This window comes from Canis lupus, chromosome 10 (genome assembly GCF_011100685.1).
Source record: "Canis lupus familiaris isolate Mischka breed German Shepherd chromosome 10, alternate assembly UU_Cfam_GSD_1.0, whole genome shotgun sequence".
In the NCBI taxonomy this organism is placed as follows: domain Eukaryota; kingdom Metazoa; phylum Chordata; class Mammalia; order Carnivora; family Canidae; genus Canis; species Canis lupus.
The window spans coordinates 21,215,573-21,243,571 of record NC_049231.1 but is presented as its reverse complement, the minus strand read 5'-3'; the positions used below and the strand labels follow the sequence as shown (position 1 = coordinate 21,243,571).

General features: G+C 45.2%; 1 protein-coding gene and 1 long non-coding RNA gene across 2 annotated transcripts in view; both read left to right on the top strand.

The window, feature by feature from the left end:
- ATXN10 (ataxin 10) overlaps positions 1–18,591 on the top strand; it is a 163,542-nt gene extending 144,951 nt beyond the window's left edge. Inside the window, exons 11-12 of the mRNA XM_038550220.1 lie at positions 16,657–16,844; positions 17,293–18,591. Coding sequence (XP_038406148.1) covers positions 16,657–16,844; positions 17,293–17,295 — 191 coding nt within the window. The 3' untranslated portion in view covers positions 17,296–18,591. The remainder of the gene's footprint in view (positions 1–16,656; positions 16,845–17,292) is intronic.
- LOC119876721 lies at positions 6,364–8,803 on the top strand. The gene is made up of 2 exons (XR_005365483.1): positions 6,364–6,557; positions 6,849–8,803. It is a non-coding gene; the product is annotated as an uncharacterized LOC119876721 (long non-coding RNA).
- Positions 18,592–27,999: the final 9,408 nt, after the last annotated feature.

Sequence of the window (27,999 nt, the reverse complement as noted above, 5' to 3'; positions counted from 1 at the left end):
AACCAAAGCAAACAAGCGCACACACAGGCCTGCAGGTTAAAGGAGGCCTCCCTGGGGCCCTAGGAGCGAGCTGAGCACGGGAGAGGATTGGACAATGCGCTGGTGCCGCTCCCAGGCTGCTAAGAGTGGACCTCACTGCCACCCAGTACCCCCCTCCCCCCCCCCATCACACACACACATACACAGATGCATCTAAATGGAGCCATTCAAAGTGAAAGAGGGAAGAAGTCCTGTTTATGTGGCTTTTATAGTATCCTAGCAACCGGTTCCCGGGGCCTGGAGCTGATGGCTGGAGGAGTCCCTGTACTATTATGAATGAGGCTTTCACAAAAGTGGGCCCATTTCGTCATTCAGGTGTTTTGGCAAATAGACTTTTAAAATGAGACTCAAACACTTCAAGTTGTACTCCTTCAGATCACATCTACTTAGCCTTCAGAGCTTTTCGTTATGTGCTTTCTGAAATCAGAGGCTAGCAATGGCAAGTATCGTCGCACACAGATTCTGCATTGTGCAGGCGGAGGCACAGCACAGTGGTTCCCCCTAAGTGCACTCAGAGGTGAAGACACGCCAATGGGCACACCTCCCAACCACACACATACCTGTCCTCGGGTTCTGTCTCGCTGAGCCTGGTTTGCTCAGCTATTTGCCTGTCTCGGAGGCCAGAATACATCAGGGGCCGCTTTGTCTTATTGACTTGTACTGAGGGCAACATTGCTTGGGGTTTATTGTCACTTAAATTAGGAACTGGGATTCCATCCTTCCCGGTGATGAGGTGCCAGTGTGGACCATGCTTCCTGCAGTGTGCATGTCCTTGCACACACTTTACCCTGAGCAGGGACCAGGCCAGGGTTGCCACCATCACACCAAAAGTGGTATGAAAGTGGCCCTGGCAGCGGCTTCCCTAGACTATCACCTCAGCCACCTGGCTTTGAGAGTTTTAAGTGTCAACACATAAAATTCATTTGAAATCAGAAACCAAATTTCATCCAAATATATTGCCATTATTTTTTTTTTTAAGATTTTATTCATGAGAGGCAGAGGGAAAAGCAGGTTCCATGCAGGGAGCCCAATGCAGGACTCGATCCAGGGACCCCAGGATCATGCCCTGAGCCAAAAGGAGATGCTCAACCGCTGAGCCACCCAGGTGTCCCTGGCCATTAATTCTTAATCTGAAGGATCCTGTACCTTGTAGCTGATTAATTTAACAGTGCCATCCAACAAGTGTAACTTTAGGGAAAGAATGTCTCTGGGAATCCATATTTAGTCATTCTCACTTAATTTCTCCTTACTAGTCTTCCATCGTCGTTGTAAGTTTGCTAGCCTAAGAAAGCATTTTTAATTTTGAAACTACATGAAATAATTTATTTTTATGTCATTCTTTTGTTCCTGATTTTTTTTAAAGATAACATTTTCTTAGAGCACTTTTAAGGTTTCAACAAAATTAAGAGGATGGAAAAGAGATTTCCTCTATGTTCTTGGCCCCCACACTTGCACAGCCGCCTCTGTCATCAGCATTTCCCCAGCAGGGTGGGACATTTACTGCAGTTGGTGACTGTCTACTGACACATCACTGTCACCCAGAGCCCAGAGTTTACTGCAGTAAACTCCAGGGCTGGCTCCTGGAGTCATGCATTCTGTGAGTTTGAACAAATGCGTCATGATGTATATCCACCATTGTGATACACAGTGTTCTTGCTGCCTGGGAAACCCTCTGGGCTCCACCTGTACGTCCCTCCCCACAAACACTGATGTTTTTATTGTCATCAGCTCTTTCAGAATGTCCTGTAGAAGTCAGAATTATATGCAATGTGGCCTTTCAGATGGGCTGCTTTCCCTCAGTGCTCCACATTTCACATTCTTCCGGGACTTCTGGTGGCTTGACAGTTTGTTTCTTTTTCAGTGCTGAATAATATTCCATTATCTGGATAGACAAGAGATTTGTTTTTCAAAATCACTTTCTCTAACACTGTTTGCACTGTGGTCGTTCTGCACACGTCCCCAGTGTCTCTACAGGATGTAATAGAGCTTTTATAATTCCTGACTCTATTTCAGAATGTTTGTATCTACCGTCTAGATTAGATTAGACCACAGGGAAATGTCTGAAACTCAGCCTCTTGTGAGGCTCCATTCTGATTCCAGAGAGCCTGTCTGCTCAGAACAGTTGGCACATTTTCAAAAGGGTACTCAGCAAAGTTTACCAGTTACCACAAGGTCCATTGATAGATTGATTATAATCTCTGTGCCCAGTGTAGGACTAAGATTTTTGACCCAGGATTAAGAGTCTCACGCTCTATCCACTGAGCCAGCAAGGTGCTCCCCCGTGGAGATCCTTTTGTGCTTGGTAATCTCCCTCCTCTCTGTCCCCAAATGGCATTACCAAGAGGTGTCACTGGCAGATGGCACGTGACATCGAGCCCTGGGGCAATTGGTAGGTGCAGCGGTCCCTGAGGATGAGGTTCCGCCTTCGGAAGAGCTGCTGAATTTAGAACCCACTGACCACTGGCACATAAGGGGGCTTGAAGGGTTCTTGGCACATGGTCTGTACTTAAGAAACAGTAGTAACAGTAGTAGTAGTAGTAGTGTTAAGCTGTATATGTTTTCTTACAAAGTTAATTATTTGCCAGTTTTTCTTTCTTCATTCCCTTCCTTTATTAAAAAGAGCAATGACTTTTGGGTGTGTTTAGGATGTTAATGAATGATTTTTTTTTTAGTTACTGTACTTAAATACCATTGCTACACAGACTGTGTATTTTGTAAAACACTTGAGAGATTGGGTTGCCGAAGTTTAGCACAGAGAAACCAGGTGACCCGACTAATGTCAGTATTATTGTGTAAAATGACCTCGGTCAGATTTAGCAGTGACAGAGAAGTGTCTGGTCAAAACAGTGGTGCACCACTGCCAATTTAGCACCTTTAAACACTAACCCCCTGTCTCTTGTTTTGAGAGCATCATTCTTTGCAGCAAGTGTCGTGTTTTCAGTGCCACTTATTTTTCTAGAACCATCAGATTTAGAAAACAAAAGCCAAACAAACCCTGGTGGGTGAGTCTCTGAGTCTCTGAAGGAACGATCTCAGTGAGTGGCCAGTCTGTAAGTCCTCTCGACCCCATGAGGGAAACCATGTGCTGAGCCCCTGCTCAGAGGCTGGACGGGAAAAGTCTGCGCAGATGCCCTTTGCAAGGCAGCTCCAGTAGGTAGGATGGAGGACAGCTGCACCCAGGATCGTGCGTCCTGAGCTTGCTTGCATCTTCCTGCAAACCACCTGCCTTCTGAGGCACCTGGGGGAGCCCCAGGGCCTGCTTCCTGCCTGGAGTCACCTGCCTTACAGGAGTGAGACATGCTAGTGACGGGAAGGGAAGCCTCCAGCTCTCTGGCTCTCTTACTCCTTGGTTTTGTGGACTACATCACCCCTTCACTTGGGTACTGGCAGAGCCGGAAAATATAAAAATAAAGCTGACTCTCAGATATCGCCTTCCCCTTCTTACTGTCCACCTGCGTGCACATCCTCTCTGGGGCAGAGGCACACTGCTTTGGGCCCCAGCACAGCAGGCGTTGGCGCAGTGAGTTGTGAGCCTTGGCCACCCCAAGAGATCCACCTGCTTCCAGCCCAGCAGGGGCAGGTGGTGTCTGCGAGCTGCCAGGAGAGGCTGTTTGAGGAGTGGACAAGCCTTTTCTTCAGGATTAGCTCAGTACCACTGCAAACAGACCCCGTGCTGGGAAAGCGCCTCATGGGGGACAGAAACCAGGCAAAAGTGAAAATAGGAGGTGGGTTGCAGTGTGACAGCAAGGACCCAGCCCTGCTCTGGAGATTTTTCACATGACCGTGATGTGCCTTGCTCAGACAAGAGGTTCTTGTCTTCATGTTTGGCTCGTGGCCTTTTTACGTTCTTAAAGAAGCTCAGAGAATGATGACTTTGTCAAACACAGATAAAGATTGACACTTTCTGGTTAAGGATGGGAACAGCCTATAAAAAGTCAACACATTTTCCCCGTTTTTGAAAGAAACCAGATTATGTTGAAATCAAAACTACTTCTCTTTCTTTCCTAAAGCACTTTTAGAAACTAGCACCGATCGTATTCAGGCATTTCTTCTGCGTGTAATTAGGAAGCACCAGGAAATCCTAACAGATTTCAAGAAGAAAATGGTGGCAAAGGTGCCCAACCTCGTCCTTCTGCCTGGCTGCTGACACACAGCGGCTGGGAGCCTACTGCACACACCACACAACAGCTGTCAATCGCTAAGACGGCGGGTCCTCCAGAATTCGGAAGTTTAGGGTGTCAGGCAGTGTTTCTTAGCACAGGCTAACTGGCGGAGCACATGAACTGCTTTTGGGGGACACATTAGTCGCAGTTCAGCTGTCATCCTAAGTTCTTGAGACTGTTCCTATCTAGAAATAGAATGCGCACACTGGAAAGTAGGAGGGGATGTATGTACTGCTTATAAAACATTGTAGAGCAGTCGTACAAGTAACCAACACCCAGGGGCACCCGGCTCCACTGAGCCCACAGCACGTCCCGTCCCGCCCTTCTCCGGAGGCTCCCGCACCTGCCTTCCTGCAGTGTGCTTTGCTTGGCTATGTCTGAATCTGTGTAAATGGAATCATGGCTTGCATGGTTTTATCATCTGTCATTCAAAAATTGTCCTCCAAATCATTGCATGTAGTTGGTAGTGTCCCATCGCAGGAACACCCAGCATTTATACTTCTTTGTTGGACTGTTGGTGAACGTTTAGGTATTTCCACTTTGAGGCTGGGCTGTTACAGTTAATAGTTAACAGCGCTGTGAACGTTTCTGTACAGAGCAGGTATCCTGGCGCATGAGCATTGAGCTCTTTCCTAGGTGTGGAATTTCTGTCTTGTGGCTTGTGTGTCTTCAACGATGTTCTCCATGACACCGAACTTCCCAGAATCGGCCGTACCAGTTTATACCCCTGTCCTACATTCACCCTGGCACTTGATACCGACCTTAAAACATTTGCTGTTCTGATGAATATAACATGTTGCCGTGATGCCATTTGAATCTAATTAGTCAGAAGCACATTGTTATGCTTACTGACCATTGGGACTTCCTGTGTCACAAAAATGCTGTCAAATTTTTTTTTTTTGGTCTACATTTACATTTTCTTTCTTTTTCTAAAATTGACTCCTGGAAATGTTTCCTGTATTCAGGGTGTGAATTGTTTGTTCATTTATGTGCATTGAAATAGTCCCTCCAATCCATCCATGGCTTATTTTCTTTTTTTTTTTTTCTTATGGTATATTTATTATTGAGATGTTAGTGTACATGTAGTAAAACGTACAACGTGTGAGGGCATATCAGCATATGTTCCCACCCTTGCAGCCGAGTCCCTGGGGGGTCCTGTGGGCTCCCTCTCACCTAGCACCAGTTTCTAGAGCTGACTTCTGGGGGGCTTGGGGAGGGAGTTTCTCCCCTCTGTGGTTAGTGGTTTTTGTGTCTTACTGAGATCCCGAGGCTGGAAGAGCATTCTTCTGGGTGTTCACTGGCAGCTCTCAGGTTTTGCCTTTCTGACAGATGTGAAGTCCACTGGAAGCTAATTCTTCTAGGGTGTACAGTAGGGGTTCGGGTTTTTCACAGTTGCCCCACTACTGAGAAGCCCTTGCTTCTACCCCTGGCTTTGCAGGGACACGTTGGCACAAGCCCCTGTCCCGTGGGCATGCTTCTCTTTCTGGCTCTCTGTTCTGCGTTCCTAGTTTGGTCTCCACTGTCCCTGCCTGATACTGTCTTAATTACTAGGATGTTACCATCTTGAGTGAGTAGAGCCAATTTCAAATGTCACATAGCCTTTCGTACTTCATCCTTTTCCCATGTTCTTGGACCTAGGTCACTGGTGTCTTTGTCCTCACCTCCATCCGTGCATTCTGCATGTGTTTCCTGCTCTCTGCTGGGGTACACGGTGCAGGTGGTTCCTGCCCCTGGGGATACAGTGCTGGCCAGGGAGCAGACGCCCTCCGTGCCCTCGGGAGCCTGCGGTCTGCTGGGGGTGCCTTGAGGACAGGCACTCGGCTTCCCAGGAAAGAGCCCTGGCCTAGCTTGTCCTCTCTAACCCCAGGGACTTGCAGCACGCCCTTGCTGGCTTTGCCTCCTGTGCTTGATTTTGAGCTCCCTACAGGCAAGTAGCATCTGAGTTACCTCTTTTACAGTCATCCCTGGCCACTCCTCATGCCCTCTGCTTCCCGCACTTCCCTCTCTCCAAATCACGCTCCACACAGCTACCCAAGAGAGTTGTCTTGATTTTTCTTTTTTCTTTTTCTTTTTTTTTTTTTTTATTTATGATAGTCATACAGAGAGAGAGAGAGAGAGAGGCAGAGACATAGGCAGAGACATAGGCAGAGGGAGAAGCAGGCTTCATGCACTGGGAGCCTGATGTGGGATTCGATCCTGGGTCTCCAGGATCGCGCCCTGGGCCAAAGGCAGGCGCCAAACCGCTGCGCCACCCAGGGATCCCCTGTCTTGATTTTTCTGCTTCACTCCTGCTACAGCTTCTAATTGCACTGGCGTAAAATACAAACTCCTTACCGTCTCCTGAATCCCTAGAAGGTAAGCATACACCTACCCCTGCCTCATTTCACTCTGCTCTCCCGCACACCCCACTCCAGCCACAGAGGTGCCCGCTTGACTTGACTTGCACATTCTGAGTTCTGCTGAAGGATGTCTTCACTTTGGAATGGATACAGCAGTTCCTCCCCGTCCCCCCCCACCCCCCCACCCCACCCCACCCCGTAACAAGGATAAGCGAGCGTTCAGGTCTGCTCACCAGTTACTGTGATAGAAATGGAAACCGACAGCTCAGAATGGGAACCTCCACACCCACCTGTACTTGCTTTGCAGCAGGATGACCCAGCATCTGCGGGCCCACCCACTCTTGATGGCTGACTTTCTGGGACTTGGCAAGGAGCAGAGGGAGAGATGGAGAGGCAAGCCAGCACGGCTCTGGGTGACCCATGGGGCAGACCGTCCCCAGGTGACTAGTGACATCTGGTCCAGGGACAGTGACAGCTGATGCTCAGCACCCAGCGTACGTAGGAGAAACCTCGTTGACCCTTTGGTACCTGCCGTGTCTCATCTGAAGTCTGCCAGAATGCCCACAGTTTGTTCTTCATTTGAGCCTTGGTAGCTTAGAAGTATCTCTGACCCTGAGCTGTGCCTCGGTAACGTAGGACATCATTAGTGCTAGGCCAGTGCTAGTCTTCTGCCAATTAGACGAGACTGCTTACTTTTTCTACTCCAGATATGAATTTCACTTTGACCTCTCGGCTACTTCCAGAAGTATTTTTGCAGAGGTAGTCATTCTAGTATCTACAGGCTTATCATATCCTTCGGGATTTCTTTGAAGAGACAGAGACCTTATTTCAAGTGTCCTAGAACCTAGTGTTCCTTTAACTGATGGTGTGGGCAAAGCTTAGAGGCCAGCAATCAGACTGGACAGGAGGAAGATCCACCTGCTCCTCCCGCCAAGGTCTCTCCTCCCCCTCCGCGCCCACAGCTGGATGCCTGGCAGCATGTGGCACCGTCGTTCCGAGGGTGGATGCTGGAGCCTGCATCCAACCCTGCCTCTGCCGCTTCCGATTCACGACCTTGGCCCAGCCTGAGCCTCCCAGGTCTTGTGTTCTTATCAGTAAAATAGGGATGATAGTCCACACCTACTGGATAGCATGTTTGTGTGGATCAAATACTTTCTGAGTGCCTAGAACAGTCCCTGACGTGTCCTGGGAGTGGGTGGCTGCTGCCATTAGCTTATTATTATCACTATTACTATTTTATGCAGATAAACTGACACTCTTGCTTTATGTGAGAGATGTGGAGAGATTCATTCCTCTGGCAAAGCCTTATTTAGGTTGAAGGCAGCCTCTGCGGTCACATAGTCCCTGAAGAGAAGTTCATGTGAGGTGGCCTGTTACCCGACGAGTCCTTTATCAGAACAGAGTGCTTTACAAACATCCTCTTGACCTGGCAGATGGGACCTTGAGCGTCCAGGGTGCCTGCCGTGCTCCCACTGGCTTGGTCCTCAGGGCCCAGCAATCTCAGGGCACCACACCCTCTCCTGCCGTGGTATCCTAAGAGAGGCCCAGCCAGCTCAGTGCCAGCCATTGGCCCCGGGTGTGAATTGCGGCCCCAGGGTGGTATTGTTTATTTAGAAGTAACCAGAATGCCTCCGCCTGGCGAACTCACCCCTGTAGCACGAAGCCTGACTTTTTGCATAGTGCTGGGCACCTGCTTGCATGTACTCAGTCCCCTCTCATGTGCAGTCCAAGTGCCGTCCAAGGAGAGCATGCAGGCACCAAGGCGCATTCATCCAGCAAATACCCAAAACCCATCTACTTCCGTGTGTGCCGGGAGCTACGGTGACTAAGGCAGCAGTCTCAGCACGCAGGTGCACACGGCCTGTAGAAGGAGCCAGATTGACCCCGTGACGGCAGCCTGAGAAGGGGCACTGAAAGGGAGGACCCCAGAGGAGAGGGACACCCAGCATGACGGGCTCTGGAGGAGTTATTCCTGCACCATTGGTTGAGTGACTGGTACATGCCAGCCATGCACCGGCGCTGCCGAGCCCAGGACACATAGGGGCTCGTCTGGCGTCTCAGAAGTGACATTGGAGTGCTGCCCCATATACAAATGGAACTACTTCATGGCTCCAGAACCCTTTCATGTGGTTTGAGTTAGAAGTGGTATTGGTTGTTTCTGATCCCGAAACCTGTTGTGTGACACGGATGCCAGACTCTGACTCTTTGTACCACACTGTGCTTTCAAGTGGCTAGTAAAATGATTCCAGAATATGTAATGTACAAAATTAGTTTCAGTGCCGTAGGATCCTTTACCACCAAAACCCTGTGGATGTGAGGTACCTGCCGCGCGGCCCTCGCTTGGCCACAGAAGCTTTTGGAGTGGGGAGTGCATGTGGTGACCTAGGGCAGGGTATCATCTTCCCACCACTCCCCTGCCAGATGGACGGGCTGGCTGGCTGTGGTGACAGTGACATGCTCTACTTTGCTCATCTTGGATGCTTGGGCTTTATACATCTGGGATTTGTAAAAGCCCAAGAGCCCCTAACCCAGCCAGGGCCCAGGCCGTGGATGCATGTGTGCCAGTGCTAAGGACACAGGGCCGTGGGAGGTGGAGACACATTCCGGGCATGGGCAAGGGGAGGAGGCCCATGAGGTGGTCAGCATCAGATCTCCCCCATGAGAGCTCCACTTAAGAAAGTAAATCGTAAAAAAAAAAAAAAAAGAAGAAAGAAAGTAAATCGTGCGTACCAAGGACAGATAATGTGCCCTTTATTTCAGAATCGCTAAGAGAACGCCAGTTTGGGTTATGCTCAAGATGAAATGTCTTTGGTTGACATTTGCATGGATGCAGTTCTGTCAGAATTGGGTAGGTTGTTTTACTGGGCCTTGTGGTACTTCCTTTGATACATTAATTCCCTAGGAATTATGGAGGCCAGTGGACAGCCTCTGCTGTCAGAGGTGGTGTTTCTGGGATGACTTTACCCTCCGTGAAGACAAACTGCTGCTCCTTGGGGCACATACTAAACCCAAGTATTATTTCATGTTCTTTAGATTGTGGCCTATAATCTACACCCCCACCCTCTTCTGTTAGCATTGGTGTTTTGACCACTTTCAGGATTCACAATTAGCCAGTGATTGGCAAATAAGAGAGGACGCATACATCTATGAGTAAGTGCTTTTAAGACCTAACACATTGCACAACCTAGAGCAGCACATACCGGCACAACGTTGAGACCCTCGAACCACAGGTGTTCCTTCATAGTAAAATACAAAAGTGTGGAGGGAAATAGAAACCAGATAGACCAATAATTTGGAGAAGAAAGAGGAAGCCAGTTGGGTGGTTTCTGGTGGTTATTGGGCACTCTGGTTTCCAGCATCAGGCAGGGAGACCCCAGATAGGATCCGCACGAGGACTTCTGCTTTGATTTTCTGATGGAGAAGCATATGGGGTTAGCTGAGTGACATAATGAGAGGTAAGAGCAAAAGATAATGATGGTGCTGAAGGTGGAAGTGAGGTGAAATATCTCGGCATTTGGAGGTGGCGTTGGCCTGTGTCGGAGAAGCACGTGCTGCCCGGGCAGGAACGGTGGCTGTGTTCTCCAAGACTGTCCCTCCACAAGGACCTCTTGCCCGACCGCCTCCCTGCCCGTTGTCACAGCCAAGCTGCCATCCCTCTTCCATCCGCAGTTCGGCACCTCCTTACCCTCCCAGTGCTTCTCCTTCACCACCTCTACTCAGAAGTCCTCTGTGGTTGGCACAGGTTCCTCGTCCAGCAGCGGAAGGTGTAGGGGCCCCCTGGGCGCCCCTGAGCAACAGTTTGGAAAGTGCCATGTTTTCCTTCAGAAAGTGAATACTTGGGAGAGTAGGGCTGAGGTTGGTTAGGACTCACAGAATACCCGCCCCCCCACCCCGGGGAACACGCCACCCCAACACGGGGGCAGCTCTTTGACTTGAGTGGCTAGAAGAAAGGCGGAAGTAGGTCATTGCAGCAGGAAGAGAAGTCACCCTTTCAGTGCCATGTCCCGCTTTTGTTCTTTTGCCGACAGACTTGGCATATTTAGAAGTATTTTGGGTTTTAGCAATGTAAAGTATTTCCCGAACTGTTTTAAACTGAACTCCTTTCCTGCGCTCTGAAAAATCCTGCAATTTTACCAATTCTGTGAAGATAGTAGTTTAGATATGGAAGTTATTTAAAACCATCCTCATCATTAGCAAAACCTTATAACATGGTTTTTGTGAAAGTCTGCTGAAGTAGGCTTGCCTCACTGAACATCTTAGACCAACCTCGTCAAAGGTGCCCTATTAAATGGTATATTTTATTGGGCAGTACATAAATCCCTTGCCATAAATGGGTTTGTTGGCTGCAAATAATTTTAAATAATTTTTAATAATTTTAAATTATTTAATTAAAATAATAAAATTTAAATTATTTAATTTAAATAATTTTAAAATCTATATCCTGGAAGCAAAAATTAAATGTAGATACTAAAATGTATCTATTTGTTATATACATACTATAGATTATATTAAATATAGATGTATACATTATACATGTATAGATATATAAAGCATTATATATAGATACTGCATATATAGTGTGTATACACATATATGAAATCTTTTAATATACTTAAATTGCTTTAATTTAAATAATGTAAGCTTTTCAATGCCAGTACTTTTAAAAGCTTGTTTATAAAATTCAGCAAATATTTATTGATACCTTCCGTGTTCTAGGCCAGAGGTTGGCCAGCCTTTTCTGTAAAGGTTTAAATTTCGTAAATATTTTTGGCTTTGCTAGCTGTGCTGTCTCTACTGAAGTTTCACAGCTCAGTCGTTGGAGCAAGAAAGCAGCCATAGTCGGTACGTAAATGAATGGGCATGGTTGCCTGCCAATAAAACTTTATTTATTACAGATGCTGAAGTTTGAGTTTCAGTTAATTTTCATGTGTCACAAATTAGTAGTGGTCTTTTAATTTTTTCCCCCCAAGTGTTTAAAGATACAGAAACTATTCTTAACTTGCTTCCACACAAAAAAAACAGGTCCTAATTTGCCAACCCCTATTTTCAGCAGTCTTTCAGCTAGAGTGCTAGAGCAGTGACCGGAACAGAGTCCCTGCCCTCCTGGCCCTGCGTTCCCGTACAGCACAGGACATTTAAGTGCCATGGGTCCCGGGAACGGAAAGATGTTGCCTTTCTTAGATGGAGTCTTCCTCGTTGGACAGTTCCAACTTTAGAGTTTTCACTCACCTGACTTTAAAAGGAATTTGAGGGGCGCCTGGGTGCCTCAGTCAGTGAAGCATCTGCCTTCGGCCCAGGTGATGATCTCAGGATCCTGGGATCGAGCCCTTCATCGGGCTCCTTGCTCAGCAGGGACTCTGCTTCTCCCTCTCCTTCTCTCTCTGTCTACTCTTTCAAATAAGTAAATAAATGATCTTTAAAGTGAATCTGGCACATAAATCTGCTGGCTACTGATATCTTTGCCAAGAGTTATTTTTCTCTAAATCTTTATCTGCCGGCCCACATTTCTGTGCCCCACTAACACCTCATCGCCTCACTTGTGCGAGGCCACAGGTTCAGTGCTGGGCCTGCGTCTTCCTGTGGCTCTGGACCCAGGAGTGGCCTCCACCCTCTCAAGCGCAGCAGTATTGAGGTGCTTGTTACTACTGTCATCTTTGTGCCTGTTTCCAGACACCAGAGTGCTCTGTTGAGGAGCTGGCCAGCCCTGTGGCGTCCTCACTTGAGAGCTGATTGCAGGGCTCTTTCAAGGTAGTTTTGTAGTGCACAGGCTCACGCCTTGTATTTGTAGTAGCTATGGAAACTTTAGAAGCTGTCTCTCTAAAGCTAAGCGCACAATAAAGCACTTCACGTGTTGGTAGGATTAGACTTTAGAAGATGTTTAATTTTCTCCCCCACTCTTTCTTTCCGTCTGTCTCTTTGGAGAGGGAACAAGAGGGCAATGTGAATATTAACTGGGCCTCGCTTTAATCTCCCTAGTGACACTTGGGGCTGTCTAGGGCTGCGCGGGCTGCCCGGGGCCCTGGGCTTTCACAGCCGCTAACAAGGACAGCCATGCATATTCATGAGCTGAGCTCGCGCGTGAGACCCCATTTGTAAGGGCTGTGTTTCAGTGTTTCTCTTTTCAACTCAAATTTTATGAAAGAAACAACCACTGAATTTGGTTTTTTAATGATTATTAAGTCAGAAACCCCAGACAGTAGTGCTAAAATGTTCTCACTGGAAACAGGGACAAAGTAGAGCACGTCTGTGTGGCACTTAATTTATAGACAGACAACACAGCCCCCAAGTGCGGGTGCTCACTGGGGGTGGAAATGCAGAGCAAGCCTTTCAGATTTGCCCAGGAAAAGTGTGGAGCAGAACGCAGCATTCTGACTTCACGAAATCCTCCTCTAAAAGAGGAAATGCGATTCCACTTATGTAAGAATGTGAAACATTTAAGTGAAAAGTGTGGGGTTTTGCTGCTTGGCTATTTCCTATTCTCAAGGTGTGCCAAGAAGCTAGCTCCACGCACATCTTCCTGCCCTTTAAACACCAGTTTTGAGGGATCCCTGGGTGGCGGAGCGGTTTAGCGCCTGCCTTTGGCCCAGGGCGCGATCCTGGAGACCCGGGATCGAATCCCACGTCGGGCTCCCGGTGCGTGGAGCCTGCTTCTCCCTCTGCCTGTGTCTCTGCCTCTCTCTCTCTCTCTCTCTCTCTGTGTGTGTGTGTGTGACTATCGTAAATAAATAAAAAAAAAAAATAATAAAAAAAATAAACACCAGTTTTGAACACACAAAAAAATGCCTTTCCTGCTTTGGGTTTTACTGCCTCTTTTGTTAGGTTGTCCATTTGGTGGCTGTGCCAGGGATCTGTCCCTGGAGAAGTTCACAACTACCGCGTTTTGTTCCTGGACTTGGGCCGGCCCTACTAGGAGCAGCACCCTTGCCCGTTCTGACTGTCGGGAATCTTCACCACTCTTGTTCTCTCCTCTGCGCTCCTCTCTCCCTAGGTACAAAATGGGGGCGTGTAGGGTAGGCGCGTTTTAGTTTTCCAACACTGTAAACGGTGAAGTGCTACAAAGCTACCATGGCAGGGCTTTTACAAAGTGTGTCGGTTGCCTCCCCACAATGGACGTGATTGAGATCTCCCCTCTCGTCCGCACTCACGAGAATCCTCCTGGGGTCTGTTGTCATGGACCCTTTATTGACACTGTGCATGCAGATTTCTTGCCTGGGTTGCATTTATATTGGTTTACTTTCATCTAATCCTTCTACCCTGCAAAGCCCTGAGTCAGGAAAACACCCCGAGAACAAGAAGGACCCAGTGCAGGTCAGTGCAGTGTCACCACGGCCCCACCCACGTGGTGAGTGGGAAATAGCATTCACTGGATCAGACGTCCAGCAAACTTTGCCTAGCACCATGCTTGGAACCAGTCGGTGACCCAAGACCTCACACTTGCTCAGGAGGAGTTCACGGGGTGTTTGGGTGGACAGATACAAACAGTCACAGCTCACGTGGTGTCCACAGCCCACGCTGTGTCAGGAGCCAGACTGGGTGCTAGGGCTACAGAGATGAATTCGGTGTGGCTCCCGCCCTCACGGTGCTCACAGACAGGTGAGTGCAGTCCAGTGGGCTGGGCCGAGGGCTGGCGGAAGATGCTCTGCAAACACACAGTGGGCACCCCTGACTTAAACCGCTCAGAGGCAGTGCCCGGCGTGGCAATGTTGCCAGAGCCCAGATGGGAAGGCCCCCGGCAGAGAGGTGCACTGTGACCATTGGGCGGGGGTCTCATTTGCCCTGCAATAGAGTTTGATCACTGAAGCCCTGGATGCTGGTGCATTCTCCAGAGACCCTCTGCCTTTCATCTGGTGGCCTCAAGGCTGGCATCGGAGTCATCCGTTACAGAGCCAGCACCCCCTCCGTTTCCAGGCGCGCTCAGGGTGGATATGGAATTTTGGATTTCCTGTTGTCAGTACATTTCAGTGAATCACCAAGAAGCTTTAGAAGGAAGTGCTTTGCCCTCTCATTAGCATTCGGGAAATTGTACACATGAGCTAAAATTCCTCAGTCGTATGGATTTTCTTGCCTCAATTTCCCCTTCAGTTGTTTGCTCCTTCAGCAGGTCTCCTGACACTGCCTCCCCCTTTTCGTACAAAAAGTGAGGAAATGAATTTGTAGAATGACGTCATTCTGGATGAGAAATTACTTGCAGCAAACGATTCATAGTTCAGAAATTCACTTAACACGTTAGAAGTCTTTCTCATCCAGGATCCTTTTTATTCTCTATGCTGGTGTATTATTGTAGGGGTCCCGTGATTGTGGAAAAGGGGGAGACAGTCACATGTAGGCTTTGTGCATTTGAGTATTTATACGGTTCTAGCTCCAGAAAGAAAAACAGCTCTTATAAAGGTACTGGAGGTTTTATCATCTAAGGATGATGGATAAATGGCAGAAGGCCGTTCTCCCACCAAAGCGGGACCGCTAATTATAGAATCAGCATCAGCTGGGCATCAGCAGTTCCTATTCTGTGCCATCTGGAACAGGTTAGTCACTTTATACTCACAAGTGGTTTGGATGACAAACCTCCAGAGACCAGCGGGTCACTCACTCAGCAAACATCTGCTCATCCTTTTCTCAGTGCCGCCCGCAGCCCCGCCAGGAGGAGCCCGGAGAGGCAGGGCCTGCTTAGACCGTCTGTGATCAGAGGAGCACAGAGGTCCTGTCAGAGTTGTGAACCGGTGCGGGTGATGGAAGGACCGGGAGGGAGCAAACTTTTAAAACCCCAGAAGATACGTCCTGACCAGAAAACTGCCGTGTTTTCTACATCTCACTTGTCTGACTTTAGTGGACAGGCTCATTTTTTTATTGTTTTGCTTTGAGGTTACTGAACTAGGGAAACAGTTTGATTTCACATCCTTTCTCAGACACTCCGAGAAAGAGCCATAGGCGTAATGCACACTGAAGCCTTTCTCTGTGGCTTCCTGCGTCCAGCTGAGAGACTGAGAAATGTCTCGGCCCCTGGCCTCATGGCTGTGCTGGAAGCTAGAACAAGGCCAGAAGCAAGGACCCTTCAGGCTCATGAGCCTGATACATTCTGGAAGCACAGGTGCCCCCCATCCTGACATCAGAAATGCCTGCATGGGAAACATCTGGCAATCAGGGGAAAAGGCTTGTTTTTCTTGCCAACTTCCATCCGACTGTGGGCAGAGAGGCCCTTCTTCATTGGAGAACGTGTTCACTGTCCCCTGAGTGTTTTGTTGTTCTCTCCGGATCAACAGAGGGAGGCAGGCCCACTGTTCTTGGCATCTCTGACGCCTCCCTGGTTCCAATGCTGGAGACTGGTTGGTACCTCTGGCAGTTTCTATACAATCTTACAGAACGACATAACGCAGCAGCTTAATGCCTCCCTGAGATTTACACAGTTCTTGGTAACCAAATAAAAGACTTCTCAGTAAATAATACTGCGATTCTGCCTTCGTGGGCTGTCTTCTGTCTGCTGTGAGGGATGCTGTGCAGAATATGCAAAATTAGGGCGGGGGCACAGCAAGGCCAGAATGACAAGACGCTTGCTTGAGAGCACAAGTATTCAAACTAAGTACAGCAAATCCTTCAGAGGTTTTCTAGCTTCATCTTTAAAATGCAGTGGAATGAGGGAAATTCCATGATGACTCCTAGGAAACAGTCCTTATTTATAACTGAGCTTGCTTTAAACAAGATGAGTCTCTTGTCTACTTCTAACTTGGCATCTTTCTGACTAATGCTGTCGTGCTCTTATTCTTATCCTGGTAGCTCAATAACATGGTTAACATATGTACGCACACACCCACGTGTGATCATACACTTCAGATGTGGCTGCTCCAAGCCTTTGCTTCCTTGCTCATTCATTGAACAAATCCTGCTTAAGTACATCTGTGTGCTGGACATCACACACACATGCACACACACACACACGCATGGGACATACATGTACAATGTGTGTGCTACATCCTTTTAATTACTTATTTGGTTACATATTCTGAGCACATCCCCAGAAAGAATTTGCTGTTACCGTGTTCCTCCCCTCCCTTCCCAATAACGCTCATGTAAACTTCTGAAACAGGAAAGTATGTTGGCAGATTCCTTTACTCCGCCTCCAGTTCTGACCCAGTGGGTGGTGTACGCCATCCGAAACCTTACTGAAGATAACAGTCAAAACCAAGATCTGATCGCAAAGATGGAGGAGCAGGGGCTGGCGGATGCATCCCTACTTAAAAAGATGGGTTTTGAAGTTGAGAAGAGGGGTGACAAGCTGATTCTGAAACCTACCAGTGACCCACCTCCACTGGTGAGTGCCACAGCGAGCCACAGCGAGCCACCGCTCCCTCCCGGTCCCATCTCCCTGTTAACCTCAGCCCGTTTCTTCCTGTGAGAACACAGATGGGAGCACTTTGCCTTCTAAAATGGCCAAGAAAGCCCTAAAGTTAATTGCAGATAATTTTGTTCAAGCTTTATGCTGCCATGGTCTTAAAAGTTCAAACTCATTTTAGGGGAGAAATATAAAAATCATATCAAAATTTTTACAGAGTCAGAATTTCTGATGGGAATTAGATTTTCCTGGAGAGATAGCTAATGTTGGCTACTATGAAAAGAAGAAGCTCCCTATATAATACTAAATGAGTTGTTTCAAGGTTTCTCTCTCAGCTTTTGACCAAAATTTGCTGGGTTTTTTTTTCCTCCCATGACTCTTATAAATAGATGTTATATTTGCAATTTTGTTTCTTTTTCCTACTTAGTGAATGAACTCTCCATCAAAATACCTGAATTTTTGAAATCTGTTTCATGGATTTTTCGTCTTCTGCAGTATGTGAAATTGCAAGTGTTTGAAGATTTATTACGTGCAAATTCAGGAACACATGAGTCCTTTAGATAATAGAGTTTAATGTGGATAAGCTTGAAAGTGAACGTACATGAGTATTCCATTGTTTCTTTGCTTAGAAACTGTCTGGTTTGCCTTTGTCCCCCTGGATACAGTGTGCATTTAAGTAATATATTGTACTTACTGTGGCAGCAGATAATAAATTCTTCTCTTGGAGGGTGCATCCCTTATTTGGCAAAGACTGGGGCATTTGCTTGGATTCCATTTGTTCCTTCAGATGGCGAATCAGCCTGATTCCTTTTCTTCTCTGCTCGTTGGGTTTTCTGAACTCTGGCAGGCAGTTGAAGTAGTTTCTCACTGTGATTAATTCTAGCAATCTCTTTTCACCCTTTCTGCCTTTCCAAAACATTGACAAGACTCATTTCCAGCTAATTAATTCGAGAGATGCTGAAGAATAGAGAAGCTTGCTCTTCATTTTAGGGACTGGGCTATGCTGTCACTGAGCCCGTTCCCTTTAGAAGGTTGCAGGGAGTGAGTGGGGAGAGCGTGTGGGCCATTAACTCTTCTCTTTCCAAATCACCCGGGAAGAGATCTCCGGGACCCATTGTGTCCCCAGAGGGATGCCCGCATTTTACCCACTTTCGTGTGTCTGAAAGGGGTCTCTGTGCGCAGGCCCACAGGATTAAAGAACATCCATGTCTTGTTCTGTTTCAAAGGCACAGTCTCCTAGAGTATACCACTCCAGCTTCGGCCACGGCTCCCACTTTCTGGAGTTGAAAAAGTAGCTTTGGGGATCAGGAGCAAATTTGACCTATATCTTTCTATTTCTGTCTGTCTGTCTCTTTCTATATATGTGTGTGTATGTATATGTATATGAGTGTGTGTGTGTGTGTATACACACACACATTAGAGCTGGAGCTGGATTAAATGAGTATTGAAATCTTAGCTCGTTGATAAAGCCGACAAAAGCTCTAGAAGGGGGGTCACGTATGAACATTCTTGAACAACCAGTTACTATAAACTCTCTAGAGATTTTGCACAGTTCCTGTTGAACCTTCCAAAATAAAAACAACAAAGACACAGCCAGGAGTTCTACAGAAATACTGATTGTTCCAGAGTAAAGTGCGTCTAAGTTTTTTTGTAGCCATACTTAACTTGCTTTGTAAAAACGGCTGAAGCATGTTCACAGTGAAATAAAAGTTGTCCCAAGTGCTAATGTATTCTCTATTTCTGAAGAAACATCAACTTCTAGAATTATGGTTATCTATAAATAACAGTTTCTTCTCTCATTTATGGCATTCCATTGGTAGAGAAACCTTTGCAAAATTTAAAATGCACAAAAAAGTCATTCTTTTCTGGGACACAAAGAGTTAACATCCTGTTCTCTAAGTAGAGGCCCGCCAAAGGGAAAAAAAACAGTGGGAGTCCCTTTTTCCTTTTAACAAGTTTGCAATAGACACTTCTTTTTCTTCTTCTCTCAATGGATGTATGCACACCAGTGGAATCAAACAAACATGTCGGTATAAGCCATATAATAACAAACACTAATAAACAAAAGGGAACCTTGTGTGGGAACACAGAAAGGGGTAATGGCTGTGTGTTTTCTAACTAGGAAATGTGGGGATTGCATAGTGAAAACATGCTGACGGCGGCATTGTGGCTGCTTGGATGCCCTGGATGGTTAATCCTCCAGCACAGCCAACAGCTTCCCTGTCCTCTACCCAGGACTTGGCGATTCTGAGGGCCTCCTTTTCCATCCTTGCTGCGGAGGATTAAATCACCATCTCAATCAGTCATTTAGAAGAAGAAGAAAGGAAGGCAGGCCAGCTTTACAGCATTTGTAAAGGGACAGAATGGTCACAGCAAGTTTTGTGACCATATTATTGCTTCCAAGAGCAAACTAACAAAGCTGTTCAATTTTTTAGCCTGTTTGATTACAAAAGAAAGCAGGGGAAAGCTTTTCTGCCTGATACTGAATCCCAAGTATTTGCAGAATGATTTTGATTAATGCATTCATTAGCAATGGAGATTAACATTTCAAAAATACTTTCACAGTTTTAGTAATATGCTATTATTATAATTTGTCCATATTTTATATATGTGTATATGTCCATATTAATACACCTCGTAGGGTTGTTTGTGAGTTTTTTTTTAGAAGCTGATACTGCTTACATTTCTGTTCAGTAACTTGTGAATCTGGCCACAGAGCTTGGAAACTACTAAAAGATGTCCATTTTGCAAAATGGGAGATAGAGAAATGACCAAATGTGGTCATTGGGACTACAATTAGTAATTTTTAAATCAAAAATTAACATTATATATATATATATATATATATATATATATATATATATATATATATATCTTATGCCCTTTATCTACTACTACATGAATACCCTGTTCTTTTACCAACACTTGGGATTTAAATGTTATTTAACTGTCACCACTATCCTTTCATTTCCATCCTTGAATGAATAAACAAAGACATTGTAATAGAAATGTCAGTCTCTGCAGGAGGAAGACTTTAAAATACATGTTCCATCATCAGTAAGTTCTCCACATAAAGGAACCGATTTCTACGTGAGAGTCAGTAAAATTAAGATAGAATTGCAAAATGCAGAGAAGTTGAGGAAGAACCCTAACACTGAAAATCTACAAATCCAGCCCTTTGGAAGGTGGGTGGAGGAAAGGGCACTTTGGGCGCTGTCCACGGTCCTGATAATTTCAGCCACAGTGGCCTGTATATGAAAAATCAATTAAAAACCTTGTTTTCAAAATTCATATTTTTTCCCTTGTGTTTGTATGATATAATATCTGTTTTCCTCTTCCCTATAAATTTTATATACTTTTAAGTCAAATTGTGTTTAGGTGATACTTTATGAGTTTGATTTACCATCTATAATATATATGAATTTTAAAGGTAAGTTTTTTCTGTAAATAGTAGTTATAGTATTACCTCATTCATCAGACATTGCTCATCACAACCAGTTATGTCAGTGGAAATGACTTTTTGAAGGTTTTGATAATCCTTTAATGTTTCTTTAATTAAAGCCTTCGATTAGAAACATTAGGTTAAATGTTTCTTTTTGCTCAAACAACATCATATATGTTCTTCATTTATGCACAGTTGTGTCATGCTCATTGTACATTGAGAACTTAGGTGAAGTTTTATAGCACCAGTGTAATTGTGGCCCCTGCTGTGTAAAGCACAGTGGTCAAAAGGCATAAACGGAAGTGAGTAAGCGGGTCACTGGTCCCCATTTTTCCCCCATGTAACTCAGAGCAGACTCCATAAGCTCTGTGCCTCCATTTCCTCACCACTAAAATGGGGTTTATGGTACCACCAACCCATAGGAATGTCTGAGTTACCCTTTTAATGAAAGCACTGACAGTACCTGTTGTGTGGTGAGCATTCATTGCTGCCAAGTACTCTTGCTTTGAGTGGCCTTTCACACATTCACCGTGAGTATATCTGTTGGAAGCACATGGAAACTGCACCTTCTGTCCTGCTGTCCCCATCTCCATCAGTGCTGGAGCACAGGAGGTGCTCACCAAATGTATTTTATTTCTTTAAAAGATACTTATGTAATGCCTTCTGTGTACCAGGCAGTATTCTCAACACTTTGAAAATATTAATCATGTAATATTCAGAGCAATGATACAGTATGTTCTAGTATAATCCCATTTCATGGATGAGGAAGTTGAGTTGCAAGGGTTAATACCGAGGGCCACACAGCAATAAATGCTTAATGATTAATTGCTGTAGTTAATTAGAAGGGAATGAGTGAGGAGGAAAATACGGTTTCTTTCCCAGAAGCATGGGAAGTACATATAGCAGAAATGCCTGGACTGTGGCTCAGGACGTAAGGCAAGGAGAGCTCCCTGGGAAGAATGTGGGCTTTAAAAACAACAACAACAACAACAAAAACACCTGGGTTTAAATCTCAACTCCACATATTGTCAGCTGTGTGGTCTTGAGCAAGATGCTTCACTTCTCAGAGCCTGTCTCCTCAAGCAGAGTACCAGGCAGGCCCTGCAAGTACAGCAGTAAAGAAGGCAGACACAGTCTGGGCTCTTGTGAAGTTTATGTTCTGATGAGAATGACAAAATTAACAAGTAAACGGTTCTCAACCTGCAATTAGAAGCAACTTCCAAAACTCACCCTTCCTGGACCACACCACAGCTAATCCCATCCTTATTTGGGACAGAACCCCAAGCATTGAGCATCATGTTCTAAAAGCTCCACAGGTGAGCCAGGTGTACCCAAAAGATGCAAAGATAGGAAGAAACAGCCATGTTTCTTACAAGAATGAGGGCATCTGTGAAGAAAACAAAGTGATGATACAGGTGGTAAGCATTCTTTCTGAGATGGCCACGTCTGACCTGTGCAGAGAGCTGGCGCAGAGCATTCACAATGAGACCGTGCCAAGCACAAAAGCCAAGGTGGCAAGCTTCACGTGGTCAGCGGCCAGGAGGGTGGTCAGGGGGGCCAATGCCTGGTGAACCAGGGAAAGGTTACATGAGGGAGACTTGGTCAGAGAGGTAAGCAGGAGTTCGATCATGCAGCATCTTCAGAGCCAAGGGGGAAACTTGAATCTTACTTGAAGTGTGTTGGGAAGTTACCAAGTGTCATTCAACATAGGAATGAGAAGACCCACTTCATGTTCTTCAGTGACCACTCTTGCTGCTGTGTGGAAAATGAATTGCAGAGGAAAAAGGGGCAGAATTTATGGGGCTACTGATGATGGTGATTTAGACACGCATGGGTCAGTGGCTGTGGAGAGACAGGTTTATATTTGATGTTTGTGTTGGAATTCATAGGGCTTGCTGATGGATTGTAGAGGATGGGCTAACTGAAGTAAAGAAGAATAACCCTTAAAATTTTGTTCAGCAACTAGGTAGATGATGTTCACCGAAGGGAGAAAGTTTGATTTGAAGGGGCGAAGAGAATCGAGATTCTCTTTGGGGCAAATTAAGTTTGAGATGCCTTTGAGACCTCCCAACGGAAATGACTTTAAGAAGTAATTGGGTTTACAAGACTATAGCTCAGAAGACAGATCAGTGCTGGAAATAGATGGTTGGAGACATGTAGATGGTATTTGAAGCCATGGAGATAAATGAGATTGTCTAATGCAGGAGTGTGTATAGAGAAGGGGGCCTACTACAACATGTAGCCCACATTTTAAGCCTACATATAATCCTACACCTAACATAGCTTAAGATATATGCTAAAAAAAAAATCTCAAAGAGTTTCAGTGGCTGCATCATCACAATGTTCCATAATGGACTTAACCATTCTCTGATTATTAGACATTTTTTATTCTGTTTCAGAGCATTATAAATGCTATTGTGAAAATCTTGGTGCATGGAGCTTTATTTGCGTTTTTGGGTACATGCTATGGGAGGTCGGGGAAGGACGATAAGGTTAGGGGGCTAAAGAAGATTTTCTTGGAGAATTATGTATATTAGAAAAGGGAGGGCACTTCCAAATCCATGATGGTTCTGACCAACCTCCTTGTAAAAAGCAGGCTAAAATATTTTTAAACTACTCTTTGAAGGTACCAGGTTGCTAACAAGACACAGTGAAAATTACAAGGCCAGGACCCTGGAATAGACAGAGGCTAGGAGATAAGCCTGGGGTTTGGGCTGCTTTTTCCTCTAGAGGTATTTGACATTTCGGAGAGAGAAGCAAAGAGACTAAGTGGCTGAGTGGTGTTAATCACAGGCTCCAGGAGCAAAGGTGATGGGAAATATTGTGTGGTAAACCTGTTTCTTTATATTGGTACCCCAAAGGGCTATATCAGAAGAATTCTAGAGAATCAGAAATAACTCAGGGACTACACTCAAATATTTTCAGCCCCAGAAATTGAATTTCAGTAACCTGGTGTGCTGTGCCATCAGGCATCCTGGATTACTGCTGTCCCAGGTACCTGGCAACAAAAATCTTCTCTGGGAAAAGATAATCACCTTAGGTCTCAAGTTATTGGTATAACTTTCCATATGTATTTTCTGGCACTCAATCAAAAATAATATGAGGTGACAAGACAACATGATATGAAAATTAAGAGAAAGCATAACTAATAGAAATAAACACAGAAGGGCTCCAGATAAGAGAGTTACCAAATTTAAAACAACCTTGTTCAATATGTTTAAAGAGACAGAAGATTGAAGATTGACATTGAACATGTCAGCAAAGAAGGACACAATATGAAAGGGAATCATGAAAATTCATGAACCGGAGAAAATATAACCAAAATTAAGAAATGGGTAGTTGATTTTAGCCACAAAGGAGAGAAATAATAAATGGAAGACTGACCTGTTGAAAATATCCAAAATGAACCACTAAGAGACAAAATGATGGAAAATTCAGAAGATGGGATAAGAGACATGAGATACAGTGACAAGGTCTAATGTCCATATTTACAGTCTAAGAAGGAGGATGGGTGTTTTACTTTTTGGTAATAACACTTGAATGTCAAAACTAAGTCTTAGGCTTGAAATATCACCAAGGGGACAGTAGGAAGAGAAAGTTCATGTGAACACCACTTAGATGGCTGATTCTTCCTTCAGTCTCCTAAGTGGTGATTGCATCTGTCTCTCTCCCTCCCGGCGCCTCCCTCCTCCCCCCTTTCCTTTACAGCAGCCATCAGCTGCTCCCAGCTACTGTTTAGTGATGGCCACTTGTGGATGTTCTTGCCCAGTCTGCATGCACAAGGGGTTGGAGTCGTCATATGGTTAGCATACCGTGGTCTGCCCTCACTTTTTTTTTAAATATTTTATTTATTTATGCATGAGAGACAGAGACAGGCAGAGACACAGGCAGAGGGAGAAGCAGGCTCCACACAGGGAGCCTGATGTGGGACTCGATCCCGATCCCGGGTCTCCAGGATCACGCCCCGGGCCAAAAGTGGTGCTAAACCACTGCGCCACTGGGGCTGCCCTGGTCTGCCCTCTCTTAATGATAAAATAAGCAGGCCAAAAGAATCCATAAGAATATTAAGTTTTTTAAAAAAAGAATATTAAGTTTTGATCAATGCAATTAGTGGGGTTGACCCTATCTGCTATCTGTAGAACGTTGCACCCAACAACTGCAGAGAACACATACTTTCAAAGTATATGTGGAACCACTTAGCAAATCTGTCATTTCGCTGTGCCATAAGACAAATACCAACAAATGTCAAAGGGTTAAAATCATACATAGCATGTTCTGACCCTAGGACAGTTAAGCTACCTATTAAAAAAACTAGAAAATTCCCACAATGTTACAAACTAAACAGTATATTTCGGAAATACCTAAGGGTCAAAGCCAAAAAATGAAAATTAGAAAATAGATTTAAGTGAACATTAATGAAAATGCTAACATACGGGGTGCCTGGGTGGCTTAGTTAAGCGTCCGAGTCTTGGTCTCAGGTCATGATCTTGGTTGGAGTTGTGGGATCAAGCCCCGCCCTGGGCTCTGCCCTCAATGTGAAGTCTGTTTGAGATTTTCCCTCTCTCTCTAAAGTAAGTCTTTAAAAAAAATACTATATACAAAGTTTGTGAACCGTAGCTAAAGCTACTCTTGGTTGGAGATTTATTACCTTAAATGCACATGTGAGAAAAGAAGACAGAAAATCAATCACCTAAATGCCCTTAAGTAGTATGAACATAAATGCACAATTAAAGGGGAAAAAATAAGTAATAGATAGAAGAGCTGAACATAAATAGGAAACTACTACAATTTTAAAAATTAGGAAAAAATCATACAGGAAAGATAAAGCCAAGAATTGGTTCTTTTTTTTAAAAAAAAGCATTAAATTGATAAACGAATAATGGGCACCCGGGAGGTCATTATCAGTTTATGATATCAGTTTATGATACATTATCAGTTTCAATGTCCATTTAAAGTTTGTAGAAGAATATTATGAATACTTTATGCTAATAAATTTGAACTTACATATGACATGAACAAATTCCTTTTTTAAAACAATGAAAAATGTCTTACAATATTTTAAATATTTAATCTTTAAAACTTCTACAGAAAAAACTCCAGGCTCACATGGCTTTAGTAACAAATTCAACCAACATTTTAGGAAGAAACCCTGCCAGTCACACACAGACTTTTCTAGAAAAAGAGGGAACGCTTCACAATTCACTTTGTGAGGGCAGCATAACCTTGATATCAACACCCGAAAAGTTTATTAGAAGAAAGGAAAAGTCCAATCTTATGCATGAACACGGATGGATCCAGGGAGCCTCAACACATATTAACAAACTGTGTATATTAGGGGTGCAAGATTGGTGTACATTTTTTTAGATGTCAATAAACATCACTATTATATAAACAGATTAAAATCATGATATTAATAAAAACAGTAAACCAGGATATTGTGATAAAGAGTATCTACAAAAACTCCTATAGCAAATACACTTTATGAAGAAATGTTGAAATTTTTCAACAAGAATAGCCAAGGCACTCTGAAAAGAACGGTTATCAAAAGTATGAAAGGCAAGATTTGGTACCACAGGATTGTACTGGCACACGATAGATAAATAGAGGAGCAGAATAGAGTCCGAAAACACATTCACATCTATGGACACTTGATATATATAATCTTTTCTTTTTTCTTAAATGGCACTGCAGAGCATGGGGAGAGGGTGATCTCAACAAATCATGCACGTCCCAGTGAATATCTGTGGAGAGTTACGAAAGCTTGACCCCTTCCTTGTGCCATATAAAAATAACAATCCTAGATGGATTGCAAGTCTGAATGTGAAAAGCAAAATGCCAAAACTTCTTGAAAATAGAGTCTCACAACAAATAGGGTAAGATTTCCTAACTATGTTGCACAAGCTGCTAAAATGGACTTTGTTAAAAATTAAGTGACAGTTGGTAAAAAGGCAAGGGAGAGGATACTTGAAGCATATAATTGGCAAAGGGTTCATATCCCAAATAGATTAAGAGCTACGTACCAATTAAAATGTCGTCAAAATGGGCCCACGATGGGACGTCTGGGTGGCTCAGTGGTTGAGTGTCTGCCTTCAGCTCAGAGCATGATCCCAGGGTCCTGGGATCGAGTCCCGCAATCGAGTCCCGCATTGGGCTCTGTGCATGGAGCCTGCTTCTCCCTCTGCCTGTGTCTCTGCCTCTCTCTGTATCTCTCATGAATAAATAAATAAATCTTTAAAAAATAAATGGGTCCAAGTCTTGAACAGGCGCCGCACACAGAAGGTACCCATTTCACCAAACAGGCGAAGGTGCTTAACCTCATTAGTAATCAAGGAAATGCAAATTAGAAACCACAGTGAGGGATCCCTGGGTGGCACAGCGGTTTAGCGCCTGCCTTTGGCCCAGGGTGTGATCCTGGAGACCCGGGATCGAATCCCATGTCGGGCTCCCGGTGCATGGAGCCTGCTTCTCCCTCTGCCTGTGTCTCTGCCTCTCTCTCTCTCTCTATCATAAATAATAAATAAAAAATTAAAAATAAAAGAATAGAAACCACAGTGAAATACCACCACTACCCACCAGAAGAGCTAAAAATAGAAAGACTAACAATACCGTGTGTGTGTGTGTGTGTGTGTGTGTGTGTGTGTGTGTCGGTGAGGATGTGAAGCAGACAGGACTTTCACACTGCTGGTGGAAGGGCGAGTTGGCACGACCCTGCAACCACTTGGGGAAACAATTTGGCATCCTCTGCTAAACTTCGGAGGACTTGCACGATTGCGTGAGCCAGTGTTTCCACTACAAGGTTCAAACGTAACCAAGAGTGTGCATAGGTGAGCGCAGAGACCGATGAGACGTAACCGTGCAGAGCAGCATTGGATTGTGAGAGCCAGGACCCGGGAAGCTCCCCAGCCGCCAGCAGCGCGAAGGCTCAGCCCTGGTACGTTCAGGGCGTGGGGTCACAGCCCCCAGGAGGAGGTCCCCAGCCTCTCGGGCAAGAAGCTGCACACAAGTGACGACTGTCTGAATATTTCTGTGAGGTGCATAAGCGGATTAAAACCATAGATGTAAGAATAATGGTTCTCGGGCAGTTCCGGTGGCGGTGGCGCAGCAATTTGGCTCCGCCTGCAGCCTGGGGTGTGATCCTGGGGGCCCTGGATCGAGTCCCACGTCGGGCTTCCTGTAAGGAGCCTGCTTCTCCCTCTGCCAGTGTCTCTGCCTCTCTCTGTGTGTGTGTGTGTGTGTGTCTCTATGAATAAATAAACAAAATCTTAAAAAAAAATTAAAAAAAAAAAAGAATAATGGTTCTCTGGGGAGGACCCGGTGGTTACACGGGTAGGTTGGGTTTGTGAGAATGCCTGACATTTTGCGTCTTTTTCTGTGTGTTTTCTATTTCCCACTGAACAGGTTCTCACCTGCGTGCAGGTTGGGCTGCTGTCCATAAAGGCCCTAAATTACAGAGGCCCAACAAGAGTGAAGCTTGCTTGTCTTCACATTATAGCCTCTGGTTCCCCCTGTCCCGTTGCCCCGCCATCTCCGATGGTGTCACCCTCGGGCACGGTTGGGGTTGGTGGCCTCTTGTGCCTATTTTCCTGCCTTTGGGAAGAAACAGAGCAAAGGGCCAGCAGTTTTCCTTTGAAGGAAGCGGTCTGGACTTGGCGTGCGTCGCTTTTACTCACTTTCTATTGGCAAGAATTTGGC